The sequence below is a fragment of the Podarcis melisellensis genome (genome assembly GCF_964234715.1).
Source record: "Podarcis melisellensis genome assembly, chromosome: 4".
NCBI classification, from domain to species: domain Eukaryota; kingdom Metazoa; phylum Chordata; class Lepidosauria; order Squamata; family Lacertidae; genus Podarcis; species Podarcis melisellensis.
In genome coordinates this window covers 83,089,689-83,108,495 of record NC_138531.1, presented here as the reverse complement: position 1 = coordinate 83,108,495, position 18,807 = coordinate 83,089,689, and the positions used below count along the sequence as shown (strand labels likewise).

The 18,807-nt window shown below is 44.9% G+C and overlaps 1 protein-coding gene across 3 annotated transcripts in view; it reads right to left on the bottom strand.

Annotated features, from left to right (window-relative positions):
* The window catches only part of ALKBH8 (alkB homolog 8, tRNA methyltransferase), a 67,026-nt gene that overhangs the window by 2,612 nt on the left and 45,607 nt on the right, over nt 1-18,807 (bottom strand). For all 3 annotated transcript variants that reach the window (XM_081909804.1, XM_081909805.1, XM_081909806.1), the window contains exons 8-11: nt 13,004-13,110; nt 10,572-10,723; nt 7,188-7,444; nt 238-387 (exon numbers count right to left, since the gene is read on the bottom strand). In XM_081909804.1, coding sequence (XP_081765930.1) covers nt 238-387; nt 7,188-7,444; nt 10,572-10,723; nt 13,004-13,110 — 666 coding nt within the window. The remainder of the gene's footprint in view (nt 1-237; nt 388-7,187; nt 7,445-10,571; nt 10,724-13,003; nt 13,111-18,807) is intronic.

Genomic DNA, 18,807 nt, shown 5'->3' with positions numbered 1-18,807 from the left:
TTCCGATTGGCTGCAGGAGCTTCCTGCACCCAATCAGAAGCCACAGAAGCCATGTCAGACGTTTGGTTTCCAAAAAACATTCGCAAACCGGAACACACACTTCCAGGTTTTCGGCATCCGGCAGCCAAAATGTACGAGTGCCAAGGCGTTCAAGAACCAAGTTACGACTGTATAAGACATCCAGTGTTGCTGTGTAAAGGATATGGCAACAAATCATAGGGAAGAGTTTTAACTTACCACTGTTGAAAAATGGTGGATGACAGCAATGGAGATACAGGCATCACATGAGCTGCTTCGTACTGGTACTCTGAGAGCATCGCACACAAAGGCTTGAAATCCCTTCTCTCCACAAATGTCGACAAGAGTCATGCTACGGTCACAGCCAAACTGCAAGAGAAAATGGGAAGGATTGCACTCTTAACAAGATACATGCATAAGTTTCATGCGGATTTTGCAAAAATCACCTACAGGCAGGAGATCTACTTTCCTTCAGACATCCCCCCCCCCCAACAAAGCCTGCAAGTATTTTGAATTTCTGGCACATTTTTTCCTTTGCGAAAGAAATAATTGAGTATCTCAAGGTTGGATCTCACTTCTTCAAAATTTTAACTGCATACTTGTGTAGAAATTTGAAGGAGGAATAAAAGAGGACTGTCGAGATGTGACACGCTCAAATGGCACCTCTGGATTTCTCCAGCATGTGTGGTAGAAATGCCATCTCCTTTGAAATGCTGCACTGTGATGGCTGTCTTGTCTTCTGAGCCTCCTCTGGCCAACAATGTCCCAGTAAAGTAGTTCGTTATCATTTGCATTTTGCAGAGGGTGTCAAAAGCAAAGTGCTCCTTACTCCCAGAATAAAATAATTTGGGTTTCCTTTCCTCAAAATGCCGTTGGCCTTTGGTAAAAGCTAACACCTGTTTTTTTATTTTTTAAAATGCAATTAAATAAAAAGAATTTAAAAAGCATTGCAAACAAGGCAAATTTTGACCAGCAGCCATTTCTACCAGGAAGCTGCTTTATATAGTCTATTTAGTTCAGAACTGTCTGTGTTGATTGCCAGCTGCTCTCCAGGATTTCAGACAGGGATAGTCCATCCCAGGCCCAACTGGAGTTGCTTTGGATTGAAGATGGTACCTTCTGCATGGACACTAGATGCTCTACCAATGAGCTAGGACTCCCTCCCTGAAATCCTGAGAAAGATGAAAGAAATTTAAGACACCACTCAACTTCAAACAGGCATTTTAGCTAATGAAGCCGCAGCACTTAAGAGCCCAATGAGGTTCAAAGGTTTAAGCAGCCTTATAGCTCAGCTGGTTAAAGCATGGTGCTGATAACACCAAGGCTGCAGGTTTGATCCCTGTATGGGACAGCTGCCTATTCCTGCATTGCAAGGGCTTGGACTAGATGATGTTCAGGGTCCCTTCCACCTCTAGAAGTCTACAAACAATGCTAGGAAAGGGTTCCATGTACAAACAAGCAGCTGAAAAGAGGAGAAAGTGAGTGCTTCATTGACTGTATCTGTGGCCACCTTCCATGATTAAAAAAAGAGGCACAATTCTTCTGATTTCAATCACACTCTGTCCCAGATATGTACAGTATAAATTGACTGGGAAGCAGGAATTCAATCAAAAAGACAATACTGGAGTGACCTTGAAAAGAGGCAACACTGTACTCTGATGAAATGTAATGAGTTGCAGCTAAGCTAACCAAGAGGAAGAAAGCCTACGACTGGCAGAATATGAGGTTCCTAATTTGCATCTAAATTATATCAAATAATTGTGAAGTCGGGCTTACTTGTAACGTCCTATGTATTAAAGCGAATCCACTACTGCCCAAAACAAAAGATTAGATCTTGCACTGGGAGGTGGGGAGGGGGGAAGACCTACCTCAATTGAGATGCAGAGAAGAAACTGCAAAGGCTACACAGGCTTCAGATTAAATTTGCATTTGATATAAATAATACGATGGGAGCTGCAGGCATGCCCATAATGACTGGACACAGATAATTACAAGTTGCTAAGAAGGTGTAATGATCTTACTGGATTATCAGAGGCGCTTTCATATTATTTTAATTAACTCATTCTCTCTTTCCCCCCATGCTTATGTGAACCAGGGTTTCATCTGGCTCAGCCCATCATCCCGTCTGAAATCCCAACGTTTAGCCTTGCAGCGGGTGAAGTAACAAAAATGAACACTCCTGAGCATCTGCAGAGTGCCTTTGCCGCACATCCATAACCATACATTTGAAGCAGTATTTTGTTGTTGTTTAGTCGTGTCCGATTCTTCGTGACCCCATGGACCAGAGCACGCCAGGCACTTCTGTCTTCCACTGTCTCCCGCAGTTTGGTCAAACCATCTCGTCCTCTGTCGTCCCCTTCTCCTTGTGCCCTCCATCTTTCCCAGCATCAGGGTCTTTTCCAGGGAGTCTTCTCTTCTCATGAGGTGGCCAAAGTATTGGAGCCTCAGCTTCAGGATCTGTCCTTCCAGTGAGCACTCCGGGCTGCTTTCCTTAAGAATGGATCGGTTTGATCTTCTTGCAGTCCATGGGACTCTCAAGAGTCTCCTCCAGCACCATAATTCAAAAACATCAATTCTTCGGCGATCAGCCTTCTTTATGGTCCAGCTCTCACTTCCATACATAACTACTGGGAAAACCATAGCTTTAACTATACGGACCTTTGTTGGCAATGTGATGTCTCTACTCTTTGATGCTGAAGCTGTATTATACCACTTTAAACAGTCATAGAATCATAGAGTTGGAAGGGATCCAGAGGATCATCTAGTCCAGACATGTCCAACCGGTTGACCACGATCGATAGGAAGATCCCCTGGTGATCCTGATTGCGGGCTTAAGTAAACTGCAATCCTCTCCCACAAAAGCTCAACAAATATTATCTCTCCCCCAAAACTCTGGTCAATCCTCCCCCAAAAAAGCTCAACAACTGTGGTCAATCCTCAATGACAATGGGTAGATCACTGCCAGTTTATTCATACTGGGAGTAGAACACAGTCTCTTGGGAGTTGGATGGGCCTGATCTAGTCCAACCCCCTGAGATGCAGGAATCAAAACACATGGTACCCAATGGCTGTCCCCAAAGAATCTTAGGAGCGGATCTGTTCTTCCTGTCCAGATTTCTTGAGGCTGTGAAGGAAAGAAACCAAAGTGCCGTGGTTTCACCCTATAATAGAGCCATATTTTTGGCAGTGGCCACATTTATTTCTATTACCAGGTTAGCGACGGATATGGGAAGATGCAAAATATAATAATTATTAGGGAGCCTGCCATCCACAAGATGCTGATTATCTCCCCAAGCTCAGGGAACAAAAAGAACCACAGGATACTGTGGTCATTTTAGCTTTACCTCACAATAACTAACTCCTCCTGGTGGAATTAGATCATTTAAGTCCATTTGAAACCTGATTGATGCGACTCATCAGAAAGCTGATGGAGAGAGAACTACATCTAATTTTGAAATCCAGCCACCAAATGAAATTATGTGGCTCCCTAGAGAAACATCTCAGCTATAACTAATAGCATGAGAGTCTCGAGGAAGCAAATTAAATTCGGGCAAATTCATACAAACACAGCAAGAAAGATGACAGCATGCAGCCACAGTGCGAGACAGAGAAAGGAGAGAGAAATTCCCTTGCTTCACTTGTTCTGAGTCAGACCTTTAACATTTCTTTCACGTAGTGTTTTGTTTTCCCTCAGAGAGAGCTGCCGCGTCACCTTTCAGAGAGAAGGGGCTGCGTCTAAAAATGAGAAGGCCATCTCTCGTCGCCACGAAAAGGAGAATTGTGTCATATACCCAGTGGGCTCCCTATTTTTATTTTTGGCTTTCTTTTCACCTGTCTGCTGTTTTGAGTCCTTCACCTGCAAGATATGTTCCCTTTTCATTGGCTAATAAAGCAATACTTTGATTGAAAGGATGTGCGAGGTTCCCATCATCCACATTTGCCTTTTGGCCAGTGTAGCAAATCTATCACTCGCTTCCAATCCCCAAGAGTCTCTCTCAAAAATCTCTTGGTAATTTCAACACTCCTTTGGCTATTTCTCACACACTAGGTCAAACAATTCAGATCCAAGCTAAAACCACACCAAATTTATGAAGTGAGCCTTTGTGATGTTGCCGGACATGCTGCAATAATACTGGAGCAACCTGATGTATGTTTATTATTATCATCGTTATAACTAGCAGGCATGTTTATCTCCCTTCTTTCTGCTCACTGATAAAATAAAAGTCCCTATTATAATTCCTTGTCTGGAATTATAATGCATCTGCTTCAGGCAATTTATTTTTAACCAGAAGGAATCTACTGATTTATAAGTGGGCGTGTTTATGCCTGAATGTTGTAGCCTGAAAATAATTATTAGTTGATTTGGGATATTAACTACATTGCAGACGCCAGTTCCTGAATGAGAGAGCTTGCTGGAGAGACAAATCTTAATGACGGAGTGCTGCGAAGAGGGAGAAAGTTAAGCAACAATAAAGCTTCCCTTGGCCTCTTCAGGAGCAAGTCAGCTTGGGGTTTGATTACTGTCTAAAAGTGGCTTTCGAATTGTGTGCCAGTTAACATTTTTTTACACGTAGGGAGCAATCTTAAGGCTAGGGTCTATCAGCTGAGATGTCATAGGATTTGGTAGAAGACCAGCATACACTGGCAGCAGCAAAATATACCACCATCATGAGAGGTAGGCCAGTGGAAGACTTCAGATATGTCAACTGAACATCAGAAGAGCCTGATGGATCAGGCCAATGGCCTGTCCAGTCCAGAACTGTATTCTGATAGTGGCTGACCAGATACCTATGGGAAACCCAAAAGCAGGATTCATGCACAAGAGCTTCAAGCAACTCTCTACTCCTGTGGTTTCCAGCAAGTGGTATTCAGAAGCATTGCTGTCTCTAACTGTGGAGGCAGAACACGGTCAAAATGGCAAGTAGCCCATTGATTACCCTTCCCTTCATGCATCTGTCCTTTAAAGCCATCTAGATTAGCGGATTAGACTAGCAGTCATCACTGCTTCCTGTGGGAGCAAGTTCCATAGTTTCACTAGGCACTGAGCTGATTAAAGTTCCTGGAATATTCTAAACTAAGGATACCCGAAAGAAGACTAGAGAAACACATTTGTGCATGTAGGCTTTGTGCTCTAAAGCAGGGGTGGCCAACTCACAACCCACGGGGCCATATCTGCCCTACGAAGCAATTTTACCTGGCCCCTGGCAATCTACCTACTTTTTATCAGTGTGGGGTTAACATTTGCCCCCAGTGCGGTAATGAAAGTGAGGGATTTTCTTCCACAATGTCATGTTTCACGTCTTTGAACTGTGTATGTAATTCCTTGGCATTGTCTAAGCTCCTTTTTATTAGAGCTATGAAGCTCTTATGTGATGCGGGTGGTGCTGTGGGTTAAACCACAGAGCCTAGGACTTGCCGATCAGGAGGTCGACGGTTCGAATCCCCGCAACGGGGTGGGCTCCCGTTGCTCGGTCCCTGCTCCTGCCAACCTAACAGTTCGAAAGCACGTCAAAGTGCAAGTAGATAAATAGGTACCACTCCAGTAGGAAGGTAAACTGTGTTTCCATGAGCTGCTCTGGTTCACCAGAAGTGGCTTAGTCCTGCTGGCCACATGACCCGGAAGCTGTACGCTGGCTTCCTTGGCCAATAAAGCGAGATGAGTGCCGCACCCCAGAGTCGGTCAGGACTGGATCTAATGGTCAGGGGTCCCCTTTACCCCCCCCCTTTATGAAGCTCTTACTGCTAGGTGCCATTGACTAGACAATGGTTTGGAAGGCAATGTGGTTCCTGAGAAAACAGAAATTGGTCACCTTTGCTCTGGGAGCAGAGGCAGGGAACCTGTGCCCTTCAGGGGACCTCAACCAGCAGCCAGGGATTATGGGGGTCAAAGTCCATCAAAATGTGAAAGGCCACAGATTGCCCACCCTTGCTCTACTTTGTCTTCCCCCCCCCTGTGGCTTTGTACTTTGAACAGCAGCTGTGAAATGTACTCTACAGCTGAAGCAGCTCTCCTGGGGTTTTAATCTTCAAGCACTGCCTGAAAGTGGGGGGATGGAACTTTGCTCTCTGTGTTATCACATTTTCTTGACTTTTCTTGGGATTATTACATATAACCTCAGGTATCATTATATGGTAATATAGAATGAATCCAGGCACAGTCGGCCAAACCGGTTAGGCTTGTAATGGTAAAATTTAGTTGTCAAAATACAGACGCAGCAGTTTCAGGACACACTCGAGAGGAAAAACTTCAAGGCAGTGGGAAAAGCCAAGATGGGACTGGGTGGCACAATTTCAGGGGGATCCCCAGCTGGAACCAAGAGCTGCAGAAGTCTAGGTCTATGACCAAGCCTAAGAGTGACAATTGTTTCTGCACAGGCTTGATGGGCTTCTACGGAGAGCAGTGATGTGAAACACTGGCGGTAACGGCAGGCAGTATAAGTGTCCTGATCCATATCTCTGTCCCCACCGGGTGGCAAGATGCTACAGCTGCCCCTGCTGGCTTTGTGCTGCTGGACCCTGGACAAGAAAGAGAAGCCAAGAGTTTCAGAACCATGGAAAGCAGCCCTGCGATTGAAAGGAGGAGGAGGGAACGAGTTCACTCAAAGATAAAGGGATCCTGTTCATTTTTATTCATCTCAAAAGCGAGTGCCAATCTGCCTCTCTACATCCATCATTTGCAGCCGAGCGCATTACAGCCAGTGCCAGCAACTGACAGCCAGGATCCCACCATGATGGCAAGCACATGCTCCAGGTTCCAGATTCGGCCACTCACGACCCTGGCTTGGTTCTGACACATGCCACAATTGTTACGACAGCTTTATTGGGCTTTAGGAACTCTTTATCATTTTGAATGGCCTGTTTGAATATTGGCTCAACACAGGTGACCAAATAAAAAGCCAAATAAAAGTCAGAATTGCCATCTGAGGGATTGGAAATCTTAGTCACAGGCTCCTCCCCCTGATTCCAGCCTATGTATTCGAAACTGGACTACTGTGTTGTAAGTCCCTTTGTGGGACCTTTTTGGGAGGGAAGGGGGAAAAGGAGAAAGAAAAAGAAAAAGGGAGAGAGGGAAAGCTTTCCATGCAGGAAAAATGTCACAGGAGATGCAATTCTGATAGGTTAACTATTCCCTTCAAAGCAAGGAGGACTAAAGCCACATAGTTCCTTACCATATGTAAGTCTTTGCGGACTCCTAAATACTTTCCGTTGCCACAGCCGACATCAGCCACAACAGCCCCACACGGCAAAGTCCTCAGGAATTCAACAACTCGCGGCCATGGACTGTGTCTCGTGCTACTGAAGTGCGTGGCAATCCCTTCATACACCTCGTGGACATACTTTTCTTCTAGCTTCGAGGCTTCTCTCTCATTATCCGGGAAGGAGGGCTCTGTGTCCTTACGCTGACTGTCACACACAGAAGGATAAGCTACAGGGTAGGTAAGGATAAGGATTTATTTGTCCGTAAACAGAACACAGCGCTCCAAACCAGAGCAATCCATTTTGGATTGCGCTCACTTAACAGAGAATTCTGAAAACCGCAAACCAAACTGCACATTTTGAGTTTCAGTTTTAAAACTGAATTGAACTGAATTTAAAATGGCACATCTATTACCTAGTTAGTGATCTACACTAATCTATACATTTGATGAACTAAATCAGTGTTTCTCAAACTTGGGTCTCCAGCTCTTTTAGGACTACAATGCCCATCATCAACTGGTCTTGCTAGCTAGCTGGAGACTCAAGTTTGGGAAACACTGAACTAAATGGTATATCTCGGTTTAAACTGAGATACTCTAAAAGGATCAGGGTGCAAGAGTATGGTATGGGCAGAGTAGTTACTAGACCTAGGTTTACATCCTAGGAACTGTATCTGAAAAGCACTATTGCCAGGATCCAAAACACAAGAAGTATTCTATCCATGCATAGGGGCTTTCCAGATCCTACCCCTTGTACTTTGAGCCCCCTGTGCACCCTCCAAAATTCTGGGGATCTTTTGGAGTGCCATCTCTCAAGGCGCAAGGGGCTTCTACTAGAAGATCAGCAACCCTATAAGCGTGATTACAAAGACTCACTTTGCATGTCTGCATGTAACTGACAACATTAACCATGGTTTAGAGTTACATTAAACCGAAGTTAATGGTTCATGTGAAACCATAATACCAAATTCTGGCTCAAAAGAGAACCATGGTTAGAATAAACTGTTGCATAGTTAGCACCAGTGCACAAATAACTCTTCAATACTTTTAATATTCAGATGGGAAGGGAGGGAAGACTTCTCTTTGGGGAGGGGAGCAGGGGAGGAGAGTGAGTGTGTGCCCCTAGGCTGGATCTCAATTTGCAAACCATGGTTTCCATGCTATATCTGCATCACGTTGCATGCAAAAATGGTACAACTGCATCGTACAAGTTTAAATAAGGGTGAAGACAGGATGCTTCAGGGCATGGTATGGAACAAGCAACAAAAAGCCCAAACTTATATTGGGTGACTACATAGAACCACCCTCCCTAGGTGTGCCGATGTGGCAACAAACCTTAACAGCAATTCCCAAAGTTTACACTATAAGAAGCAAATCAAAAGTCTTTTTTTTTTTCTTGGAACACATCGATCAGATGGTTTTTGCAAAACTGTCTGAACTACTAGAGCTATGCTCGACTCAAAAGTCTTACTTTGATTAAGGCGCTCGTTCTGTGCTAAAGGGTGTTCTTTGGCCACAAGACTGCTTTCTAGAGGCTAAAAGATGGGAAATATTGCTTACTCCTGCTGCACTTTCAAAGACAAATTTGTTGCCAGTCGAGAAGAAGGGGTAGTGATTTGTTTTTAAAAGGAGACAACAAAGAAAAAAGGTTATTTCCAGATGAAATCAATATTGTGTAGCAGCAGACCAACCAAGGAATAAAAGCCTTGTAGTGAAACAGACCCAGTCAAAAGGGCAGGAATCTAACCGCTCAGCTGCTGCTGCTCCACCCAACCAATCAGAGGTGGCAAAGCTGGAGAGAGGGTGGGGTTTGGAAGGGACAGCATTAAGTGTTGCAGAGGAAATGGGTCAGCCCTGAGTGAACCATGGCCATAGCTGTCAACTTACAGATTTGACAATAAGGGACCAGCAGCCTCAAAAATAAGGGATCAGCAGCCAAAATAAGGGATTTTCCAAGCACAGCTATGTTCAACTTCTGAGCCCCTCCGAGCCAAAGGTAGAAAGCCCAGCCAGCAGCCAAACGAAGCCTCAAGCAGTGGTTTCCACAGCGCAGCAACCCGGCAAAGGGGATGCAGCAAGGAAACCCACCGTCACCTCTCCGCTGGGAAGCGCTGAGCAAAGGCGATTCCCCACGCAACACAGCCAATTTGATCAGCACAAGGCATGCAAGCTCCACCCCCCAGTCGTTCTTAGACTTGTTATTGGGTAAGCAACACAGCCAAGCAACACAGTTTGAGCCTCCCTCCTCCCTGGCTGGCAGGGAGGGAGGGAGAGGAGCTGCTTCCTTTGAAACCCGGGAAATTTAAGAGACATCATCAATAAGGGGCAGCAGCAGGACACGGCACTGGGATAAGGGACTTTCCCGCCAAATAAGGGACGGTTGACAGCTATGACCATGACAAGTTGAGAGTCCTGGGGGTGGGAAGGGGAATGGGACCAGTAAGAATGTAGTGGTCACCAGAGGTCACGCCCTAGGGCACAGTTGGCAAGAATATCCAGAGAGGAGGGAAGAAGTGCCCCTACTGCAGGCTGTTAGCTCTCATAGGCCTTCCACTCAGCCCTAGTTTATTCCTTTGCCCAAAGTGGGGCTCCCATATTGCCAAGACAGCTTGTTCCACAACTGGAGGCCAGGAGAGCTCAGAGACGAGTGCCTGACGCTCCTGATGCAGGAGGGATAGACTATATGGTGCCCTCCAGATGTTGCTGTACTACAACCAACACCCATCAGCCCGGCCAGCAGCATGGTCAATGTTGAGGAAGGCCAGAGTTGCAGTCCACAACATCTGTAGGATACCACGTTGGCTACTGCTGTGATACTTGGTAAGCGTCCCAAGATGCTGTAGCCTCAGCAAGACATGCTGAAGTTTGCTTTTTTTTAAATGCATTTCTTTTACAGAATTTGCATGCTGCTTAACTGGAAAAACGGTTTGCATGAAAAATATACATTAATATTATTGATAAAAGTCAGAAGTTGAAAACCAATTTACCCAAAATAATTTAAAATTATAAATAAGATCTGCAGTTAAAATACTCATTCTAAAGTAAAGCACTCATTAAAATATATGTTGACTTTACATAGCTGGCCAGACTTGCCTAAAGAAAAAGAAATTGTTTAGCAGGTGCCAAAAACAGTATGGTTAAGGTCTGGTATCAATGGGCAGGGGGTTCCACAGAGTCAGAACTGCCATGAGTGTTTGATTCCATACAAATGTAGAATGAACATGGCACAAGGTTTAATGAGGAACAGTTAATCCAGCCATGCCTTTAAGAGCGGAGGGCTAAGTGGGGGGGAGCATAGCCTTAAAGGAGAGGGACCCAACAAGCTCCATTGTTTGTATCTGAACAACTGGAACTTACAGCAATTGCAAGGGCTTCTCCTCACTTTTCTGAAAGTGAAAGATGTCCTTTCTCCCCTCTTGTTCAAGGTTAAATCTCCAATGTCAGCAGTGACAGCTCCAATTTTCTGTCCTTCAGATGCTTGAACAATGTCAAACTTCCTAGGTGTGATGCTTTAAAACAAAACAGAAGCTAGGATTATTATTATTATCTAACATGAGGAAGAAGAAGAGTTTGGATTTGATATCCCGCTTTATCACTACCCGAAGGAGTCTCCAAACGGCTAACATTCTCCTTTCCCTTCCTCCTCCACAACAAACACTCTGTGAGGTGAGTGAGGCTGAGAGACTTCAGAGAAGTGTGACTGGCCCAAGGTCACCCAGCAGCTGCATGTGGAATAGCGGAGACGCGAACCCGGTTCCCCAGATTACGAGACTACCGCTCTTAACCACTACACCACACTAGCTCACCACATGACAAACATATTAGATGAAATGGTTCATGGAAACCTATGAAATAATGAGACAAGTGTCTAAACGTCTATGTACATGGGGGGACGGGACCCATCTCAGGCTCTGCAGGTTTCGGGCCACCAGCTGTTGAAACACCAGCATTAGAAGCTTGGCCTGATTCCCCAGTTGGGGGTACAACAGCCCCCCAGAGACAGCTGGTTCCTCCTGCCCTTCAGAGTTTGAGACTATGACATTGCCGGGCTAAAACCAATTGCTCTGCACTACAACATATTGCTGCAGGTCCCTCTTGGATCTGCATACCTCATTTGCTGACATTACGGACCTAGGACCCTCGTACCTATGGGACCACCTCTCCTGGTATGTCCCACGGAGGACCTTACAGTCTTCAAATAAAAACATCTTGTTTTTCTCCCCCTAATGTCTCAACAAATGAAACGGATTTGTAAAAATGTTACATGGAAAAAATACAAGAGACATTACACTTCTGTAAAACAAGAAAATTTTTAATAAAAAAACCCCAAAAAATAAAAACATGTTGGAGATCCCAGGCCACAGGGAGATTAGGCTGGCCTCAACCAGAGCCAGGGCTTTTTTGGCTGTGGCCCCGATCTGGTGGAACGCTCTGTCATAAGAGACTAGGGACCTGCGGGACTTGACATCTTCCCACAGGGCCTACAAGACGAGCTGTTCCACCAGGCCTTTGGCCAAGGCACAATCTGACCACCTCTCTCCTTCTGTAATCCTCATAGAACTCTAGCCCAATGGTTGCCATTAATTTGATTCTGAATTGATTTTAGAATGTATTTCAATTAATTGACTGTGATTTTATGTAAATTGTGCTACTTTTACTGTTGTTAGCCGCTCTGAGCCCGGCTTTGGCTGGGGAGGGTGGGATATAAATATATATATTTATATTTGTTTGTTTGTTTGTTTGTTTGTTTATTTGCAGACCTTGATATTGACAAGGGAAATGCCCAGAATGCAGACCTTTCAGAGCAAGGGCAATGCCCTGGATAGTGCCTCAAAGGAGCCTGGGTTCAAATCAGCCATGATGTTCTCTTTGGGGAAGACGCTGCCTCTCCATTTAATCTACCTCACACGGTTGCTGAGAGAATGAAAGTGGGAGCAAAGACCCATAAATACCATTTTTGAGCACCCTGTAGGATTGGTGGGATCGTAACATAATGAAGAAATCTGTCTGGTACAGAAAAAGGAATCTTGGGGACTATGTTGCCCAAGTATCCCTCTGTGCAGTCTGTTTGAGCTTCATCAGGGAAATCCTGCAAAACTCCAAATCTTTCTCACGTCCAGCCTTTTTGTCCTCAAGTTGATAAACGAGCTTCATTAATGCAGAATTTGCCATGGAGGGGCGGTATATCTGTCCAGGGGACTAGTTGAGAGCCCCTCAGAATTGCTGACTTGAAAAGTCGTCAGCACTTGACTCCCAGCAAGACAAGCGCTCAGCCTGTTATTGACTTCTATGCTGCTGAGCCGAGTTCAGCCGTGGCAGAATAAACTGCAGCAAATCATATTATTGCTTTGCGAGTTTGAACAAAGCAGATCTGAAAACCACATACCCATGCACGCTACCTCACCATTTTTAGTTATCCTAAAACATCTAGCCTGGTTTCTAAAGCCGACATAAATGGGCATATCTTCAAAGGGCCCACGTCCCCGCCTATCACCTCTATTCCTCTAGCTCATGAGTGGTGAACCCGTGGTATTCCAGCTGTTGTTGGACTCCAACTCCCATCAGCCCCTGCCAACATGGCCAATGATCAGGGAGGATGGGAGTTGGAGTCCAGGATCATTTGGAGGACCACAGACTCCCTAGCCCTGCTGTAAATAAACAAAAAACAGCAAATGGGTGATCATCATTAACTGGTGACTGCTAAAGAAACAAGAAGGGAAGTCTGCTGCCAGTCTGCTCTGCCATTTTTATGCATGTAATATCATTAACTTGTGACTGTCAACACCTACCCATGGGTCCAGAGGTATCTAGATTCTCCAGACATTACCAGCAAGCTACGCCGAGGCAGCATAACCGCTGCGGCATGTCCATCCGGGTGTTTGAAATCCATAACAATCTGTGGAAAAGAGGGGGAAATCATCTGTTATTTCTGAGAATTAACTGTAAGTAGGCAAGATTTGTAGTGATGTATGGAAGTGAGAGCTGGACCATAAAGAAGGCTGATCGCCGAAGAATTGATGCTTTTGAATTATGGTGCCGGAGGAGACTCTTGAGAGTCCCATGGACTGCAAGAAGATCAAACTGATCCATTCTTAAGGAAAGCCGCCCTGAGTGCTCACTGGAAGGACAGATCCTGAAGCTGAGGCTCCAATACTTTGGCCACCTCATGAGAAGAGAAGACTCCCTGGAAAAGACCCTGATGCTGGGAAAGATGGAGGACACAAGGAGAAGGGGACAACAGAGGACGAGATGGTTGGATACTGTTCTCAAAGATACCAGCATGAGTTTGACTAAACTGCGGGAGGCTGTGGAAGACAGGAGGGCCTGGCGTGCTCTGGTCCATGGGGTCACGAAGAGTCGGACACAACTAAACGACTAAACAACAACAACAACAGGCAAGATTTGCCACAGAAGTCAGCATTTTGATTGTGTGTGTATGGACACAGCAGGCATTTGCACTTAGAATCACAGAGTCTTTGGGAACACAGAAGCTGCCTTGTACGGAGTCAAGCCATTGGTCCACCAAGTTCAATACTGCATACACTGACTGGCAGTGGCTCTCAAGGTATTCAGGAATGGGACATTCCAAGGTGTACCTGGAGATGTTGGAGATCGAACCTGAGAACCTTCTGACCACAAAGCAGAAGCTCTACCACTGAGCTACTGCCCTACAATTTTACAAGGGGTTTTGTGATGGACTGGCTGGATGCAGAGAACTGGTGGGAGGCACCAGTTGGGAGAAGAGGGAGCAGACTAGGAGGAGGAGGCTGGCAGAAGCTGAAGAGGCAACGGGGTTTAGTGAGCAGGAAGAGTCTGTGACAGAGAGCACTCCAGAACCAGAGGCTGGAGAGGAAGGGGGTCAAGAGGCAGCAACGTGTCAGGCTCATGAGGAGGCCGGGCTGTCCCCCACTTCTGCTGCAACCAGCTCCCCTCCAGTTTCCCAGAATCCAAAGTGGCATGATGAGGGCGGAGCAAAGACCAGCAAGACGAAGGAACCTCAGATTGCTGGGGAAGGAATCGGGGAGGAGGAGACTTAAGGAGTAGTGGGAAGGCAGGGACCTTCAGTCCCCACAACTGCTTCATAGGGGCAAGTTCTACCGGGACAAGTTGCTTTGCTCACTAGGCCTGGCCTCCTGAGCTTCTTTGAATAAAGAGTTAACTGAAGCCGTGTGAGTTATTGCTGACGTGTTCCTGTCAGGTTTGGACAAATTCATACAGAATAAGGCTATCCATGGCTATTAGTCAAGACAATGATAAACTATTTCCAGGATCAAAGCCAGTATGATTCTGAATACCAGTAGCTGGGGTACATGATGACAGAGCTATTGCCCTCGTGTCCTGCTTGTGGGCTTCCCAAAGACATCTAGTTGGCCGTTCATTGATGCTTAGGGTGGCCTGCCAGGGCCTAGACATCACCCCTGGTTTTGCAGTCCAAGGTAAGCAGCAAAAAACAAGGAAACTTACTAAGTCCTTAAAGGACTGCCATACCTGGCTGGTGGGGCTGTGCAAAACATGGTGGGTTGCAGGTTGTATGGACCACACAGGGAGCAAAATAAAAAATGAAATTACCGTATTTTTTCGTGTATAAGACTATATTTTCCCCCAAATTTTTTAATCCCCAAATTTTTTAAGTTTAAAGTTGGGGGTCGTCTTATACATGGAATGTTTAAAATATTTATTTCTTAATTTTGGGCTCAAAAAACAGGGGTCGTCTTATACATGGGGGCATCTTATAGACGAAAAATACAGTAAAACCTAGCATTGGCCATGGCTGAGAACCAGCACTCAAAATACCCCATTTAAGTACAGTGGTACCTCGGGTTAAGAACTTAATTCGTTCTGGAGGTCCGTTCTGAACCTGAAACTGTTCTTAACCTGAGATACCACTTTAGCTAATGGGGCCTCCTGCTGCTGCCGCCGCGCCACCACCGCACAATTTCTGTTCTCATCCTGAAGCAAAGTTCTTAACCCGAGGTACTCTTTCTGGGTTAGTGGAGTCTGTAACCTGAAGCGTCTGTAACCCGAGGTACCACTGTACTCAGGAACCTGCTGGATCAGGCCAGTGGCCCATCTAAGTCCCGCATTTTCTTCTCACAGCAGCCAACCAGATGCCTATGGGAAACCTGCAAGTAGGAACTGTGTGTAGTAGCAACTGGTATTTAGAAGCATTGCTGCCTCCAACCATGGATATTAGAGTGGCAATATGTGTAGAAGAATACATGGAAAAACATTGTTCCAAAACAAATTTATTGATATGCATCAACCAAATTTTGTAAAGGCAAAATATGGCTAGATGGCTTATGGGTGAAATTAAAACCAATATTCACAACACAATAGAAACAGAGTGTTAAACAAAAGAAGCTGTTCGGTGGTGGAGGGAAGTCACAGGGTGAGGAATAAGGAAAAGCTATTTAGATACATACACATGGAATTGAAAATAGCTATAATTCGAAATGTACTGTAAAGTGTGTTATGAAGATGTCATGGAATGAAATAATTTAAAATAAAGAATATCAAGTATACATCCACATTTTGCAAGAGGGTTTTGCCCTAGTTCCACCTCCTCAAATGACATTTTAGAAGCCTTCCAGAAAGTAATTTCTATCCCACTTTTAATAATAATAGCAAATAATAATTATGATAACAATAATCCTTTTGCAGTTTCGAAGGCTTCTGTTCTACTCCGCCTTGCCGAAGCCGCTCGCCGAAGGAGCCAGACAGCATCCCACCGCCTCTTTGTAAGTCTTTATCCCAGCAATGCAATCCAAGTCGCCACTTCCTTGTCTCGTGCCCCCCCCCACACACACACAAAAGGAAAGGGAGGGAGGTGCATTAAGGCTCCTGGTCTTCTTTTTAATTCACTGAGGACTAGCAATCAATAGCTCTACTTCTGCCACTGCCAAATCAATCCGCCTCTCATGACAGCTTTCCTCCACAGGAGCGATTTCCAATTACTATTTTCGCTTCTACCCATTTTCTTTATTCTCGGAGGTGGCAAAGCCAATGAAGATCAAATTTCCAGCTTGCCCATTGTGCACCGCTAAGGACTGCAGTCAATAATACGTGTTATATATACAAATTTTTATATGTGTCTATATTATGGGAGGCGATGCTGGATATTTGATCTCGCACAATCCTTTCCAATGTCTCTTTCAAAGGGGGGGGGGTTCGGAATAGCGTGTCTTCACACCCAGCCCTTCCCTCAAAAGCGTGAGCGATACGCATGAAGCTAAGAATACCACTCTGCAGTGTAAACATGACGCTGGAGCAAGCGTTCGTGACGAGGGAATGCGTGGCAGAGCATGCAAAGATGCCTTAGATAGACATCGGAGCAGGCGCTTGCATTCTGAAGGCTGCTCCCACTGCCAAAGGCATGGGCAAAATAATGCAAGGGGGGGAGCAGGGGGAGGTGGGGTGGGGAGAGAGAATTCAAAGAGAAGAGCGGCTGGGAGAGAAAGGGGCATTTCTTTGAGCTAGGAAAGTTCCACAAGGCTGCTTGTACTGAGGTGAAATTGCATTTGGCGGGCCATGTAGACAAAAAAAAGAGAGAGAGAGAAGGAGGGGGAAATCATTGTTAAAGAGGCTATATAGAAAGTGAGTCATTGTTTGATAATGATAGCTATAACATTGGCATGGGGAATAAGGAATGCAATGTGATTTTTTAAAAAAGAAAGAAAGAAAGAGGAACAAAAGCCTTGCAAAGTGATACCTTTATTTGGATCAAATTCTGCAGCTGTAGGACAACTTCCAGATTACACTTAACTCTTCATTCGGCAGATTTGAGGGACGCAACAGCTTGCAAACTCCTACCACGGGGGTTGAACTCTTTTAAACTTCTATTGAAATGGAACCTGCTTATCTATTACACCTCCTATCATAGATAGAAGCTGAAGATAGACGATTGAAGCTGAGACTCCAATACTTTGGCCACCTCATGAGAAGAGAAGACTCCCCGGAAAAGACCCTGATGTTGGGAAAGATTGAGGGCACAAGGAGAAGGGGACAACAGAGGACAAGATGGTTGGACAGTGTTCTCGAAGCCACCAGCATGAGTTTGACCAAACTGTGGGAGGCAGTGGAAGACAGGAGGGCCTGGCGTGCTCTGGTCCATGGGGTCATGAAGAGTTGGACACAACTAAACGACTAAACAACAACGATAGATAGATAGATGATAGATAGATAGATAGATAGATAGATAGATAGATAGATAGATAGATAGATGATAGATAGATAGATGATAGATAGATAGATAGATAGATAGATAGATAGATAGATAGATAGATGATAGGGAGATAGGTAGATGATATAGATATAGATATAGATAGATGTCTCTGCTCTTACACACTTCTTGAATACAGGAAGCTGTCTTATACTGGCATGATTTGTACACTACACTAAGCCAATCCATGACTAAGTGTGAACGAGCAAGTGTGAGAGCACACTTAGTGCATGCTGCTGCATTCTGCACTTGTTAGAGCTTCCAAGTCCTCCTCGAGGGAAGTCTCATGTTCAGTGCATTGCAATAATGCAATACGGAGGTAACCAGGACATGGGACACCATTGCCTGGTTACCTTTCTCTGCAGTAAGAACTGCAGCAAGTATGAATGAACTTTCAAATCGAAACCAGTGTATCATCCACCCATCAGATGGGAGCGAAGCAAGAGATGGGTCAGTAGCCACTGCAGATCAGAGCAAGAAAGAAGAAACGGGATCTAAATCGGCTGATGCGCTGATGTCTTTCTTCTTCAGATACCAGGAGAGAGAAAGTGTTTGGGTTGTATCCAGCTAAGTCCTACTCGAAGCAGGCTCATTGAAATTAGTAAAACTTGTGGAAGATGAGGATAAACTATGGCCCAAACTTGAGTCCAACATGACAGATGCGATAACCACTACATGCTCTTTGGTTCTCTAAAAACAAATTTAGACCTTGCCCTAATTTTCAGAACAGATGCTTATGTATGACTTTTAAGTGCTAGACAGAAAGGTGTTTACTTGTCTCCTTCACTATCCCCCCTCTTGGCATCTCATCCAACGTTCAATAAATGGCATAGGCTATGGTATCAGGAGACAGAGGGACAAAGGCATTAAATTTCTGTGTGATCTTTACGTTAATGGAACGCCAATCTCTCAAGAACAGCTAAAATATAAATTAGGTAACCAGCCTCTCCCGTCGCTACTCTTGACAACAACTTCGGAACATAAACACACAATAACTCTTTCTCAGAAAGCGCCACTCGTCATTTAACCTTTTTTTTAAAAAAAACTCCAATTAAAAATCAGAACGCCGTATCAAGGGGTTTAATTTCATCTTTATATAAATTTGTTTTGGTTGCTGAGTACAACAAACTGAAGGGGACCAAGATGGCGTGGGAAGGACTTGGATTGCATCATTCTTGTTTATACTTTCCTCAGATTGTGGCAACAACACCCCCCCCCAAAAAAAATATAAATCCATCTCAGAGAGATAACACTGAAATTAATTCACTGATGGTATTTAACCCCTCGTGGATTGGCATATATGCCTCCCTCTTCCTCAGCGAGATGCTGGCATGGGTGCCAGGAGAAGGCACATATGTCCACATGTGGTGGTAT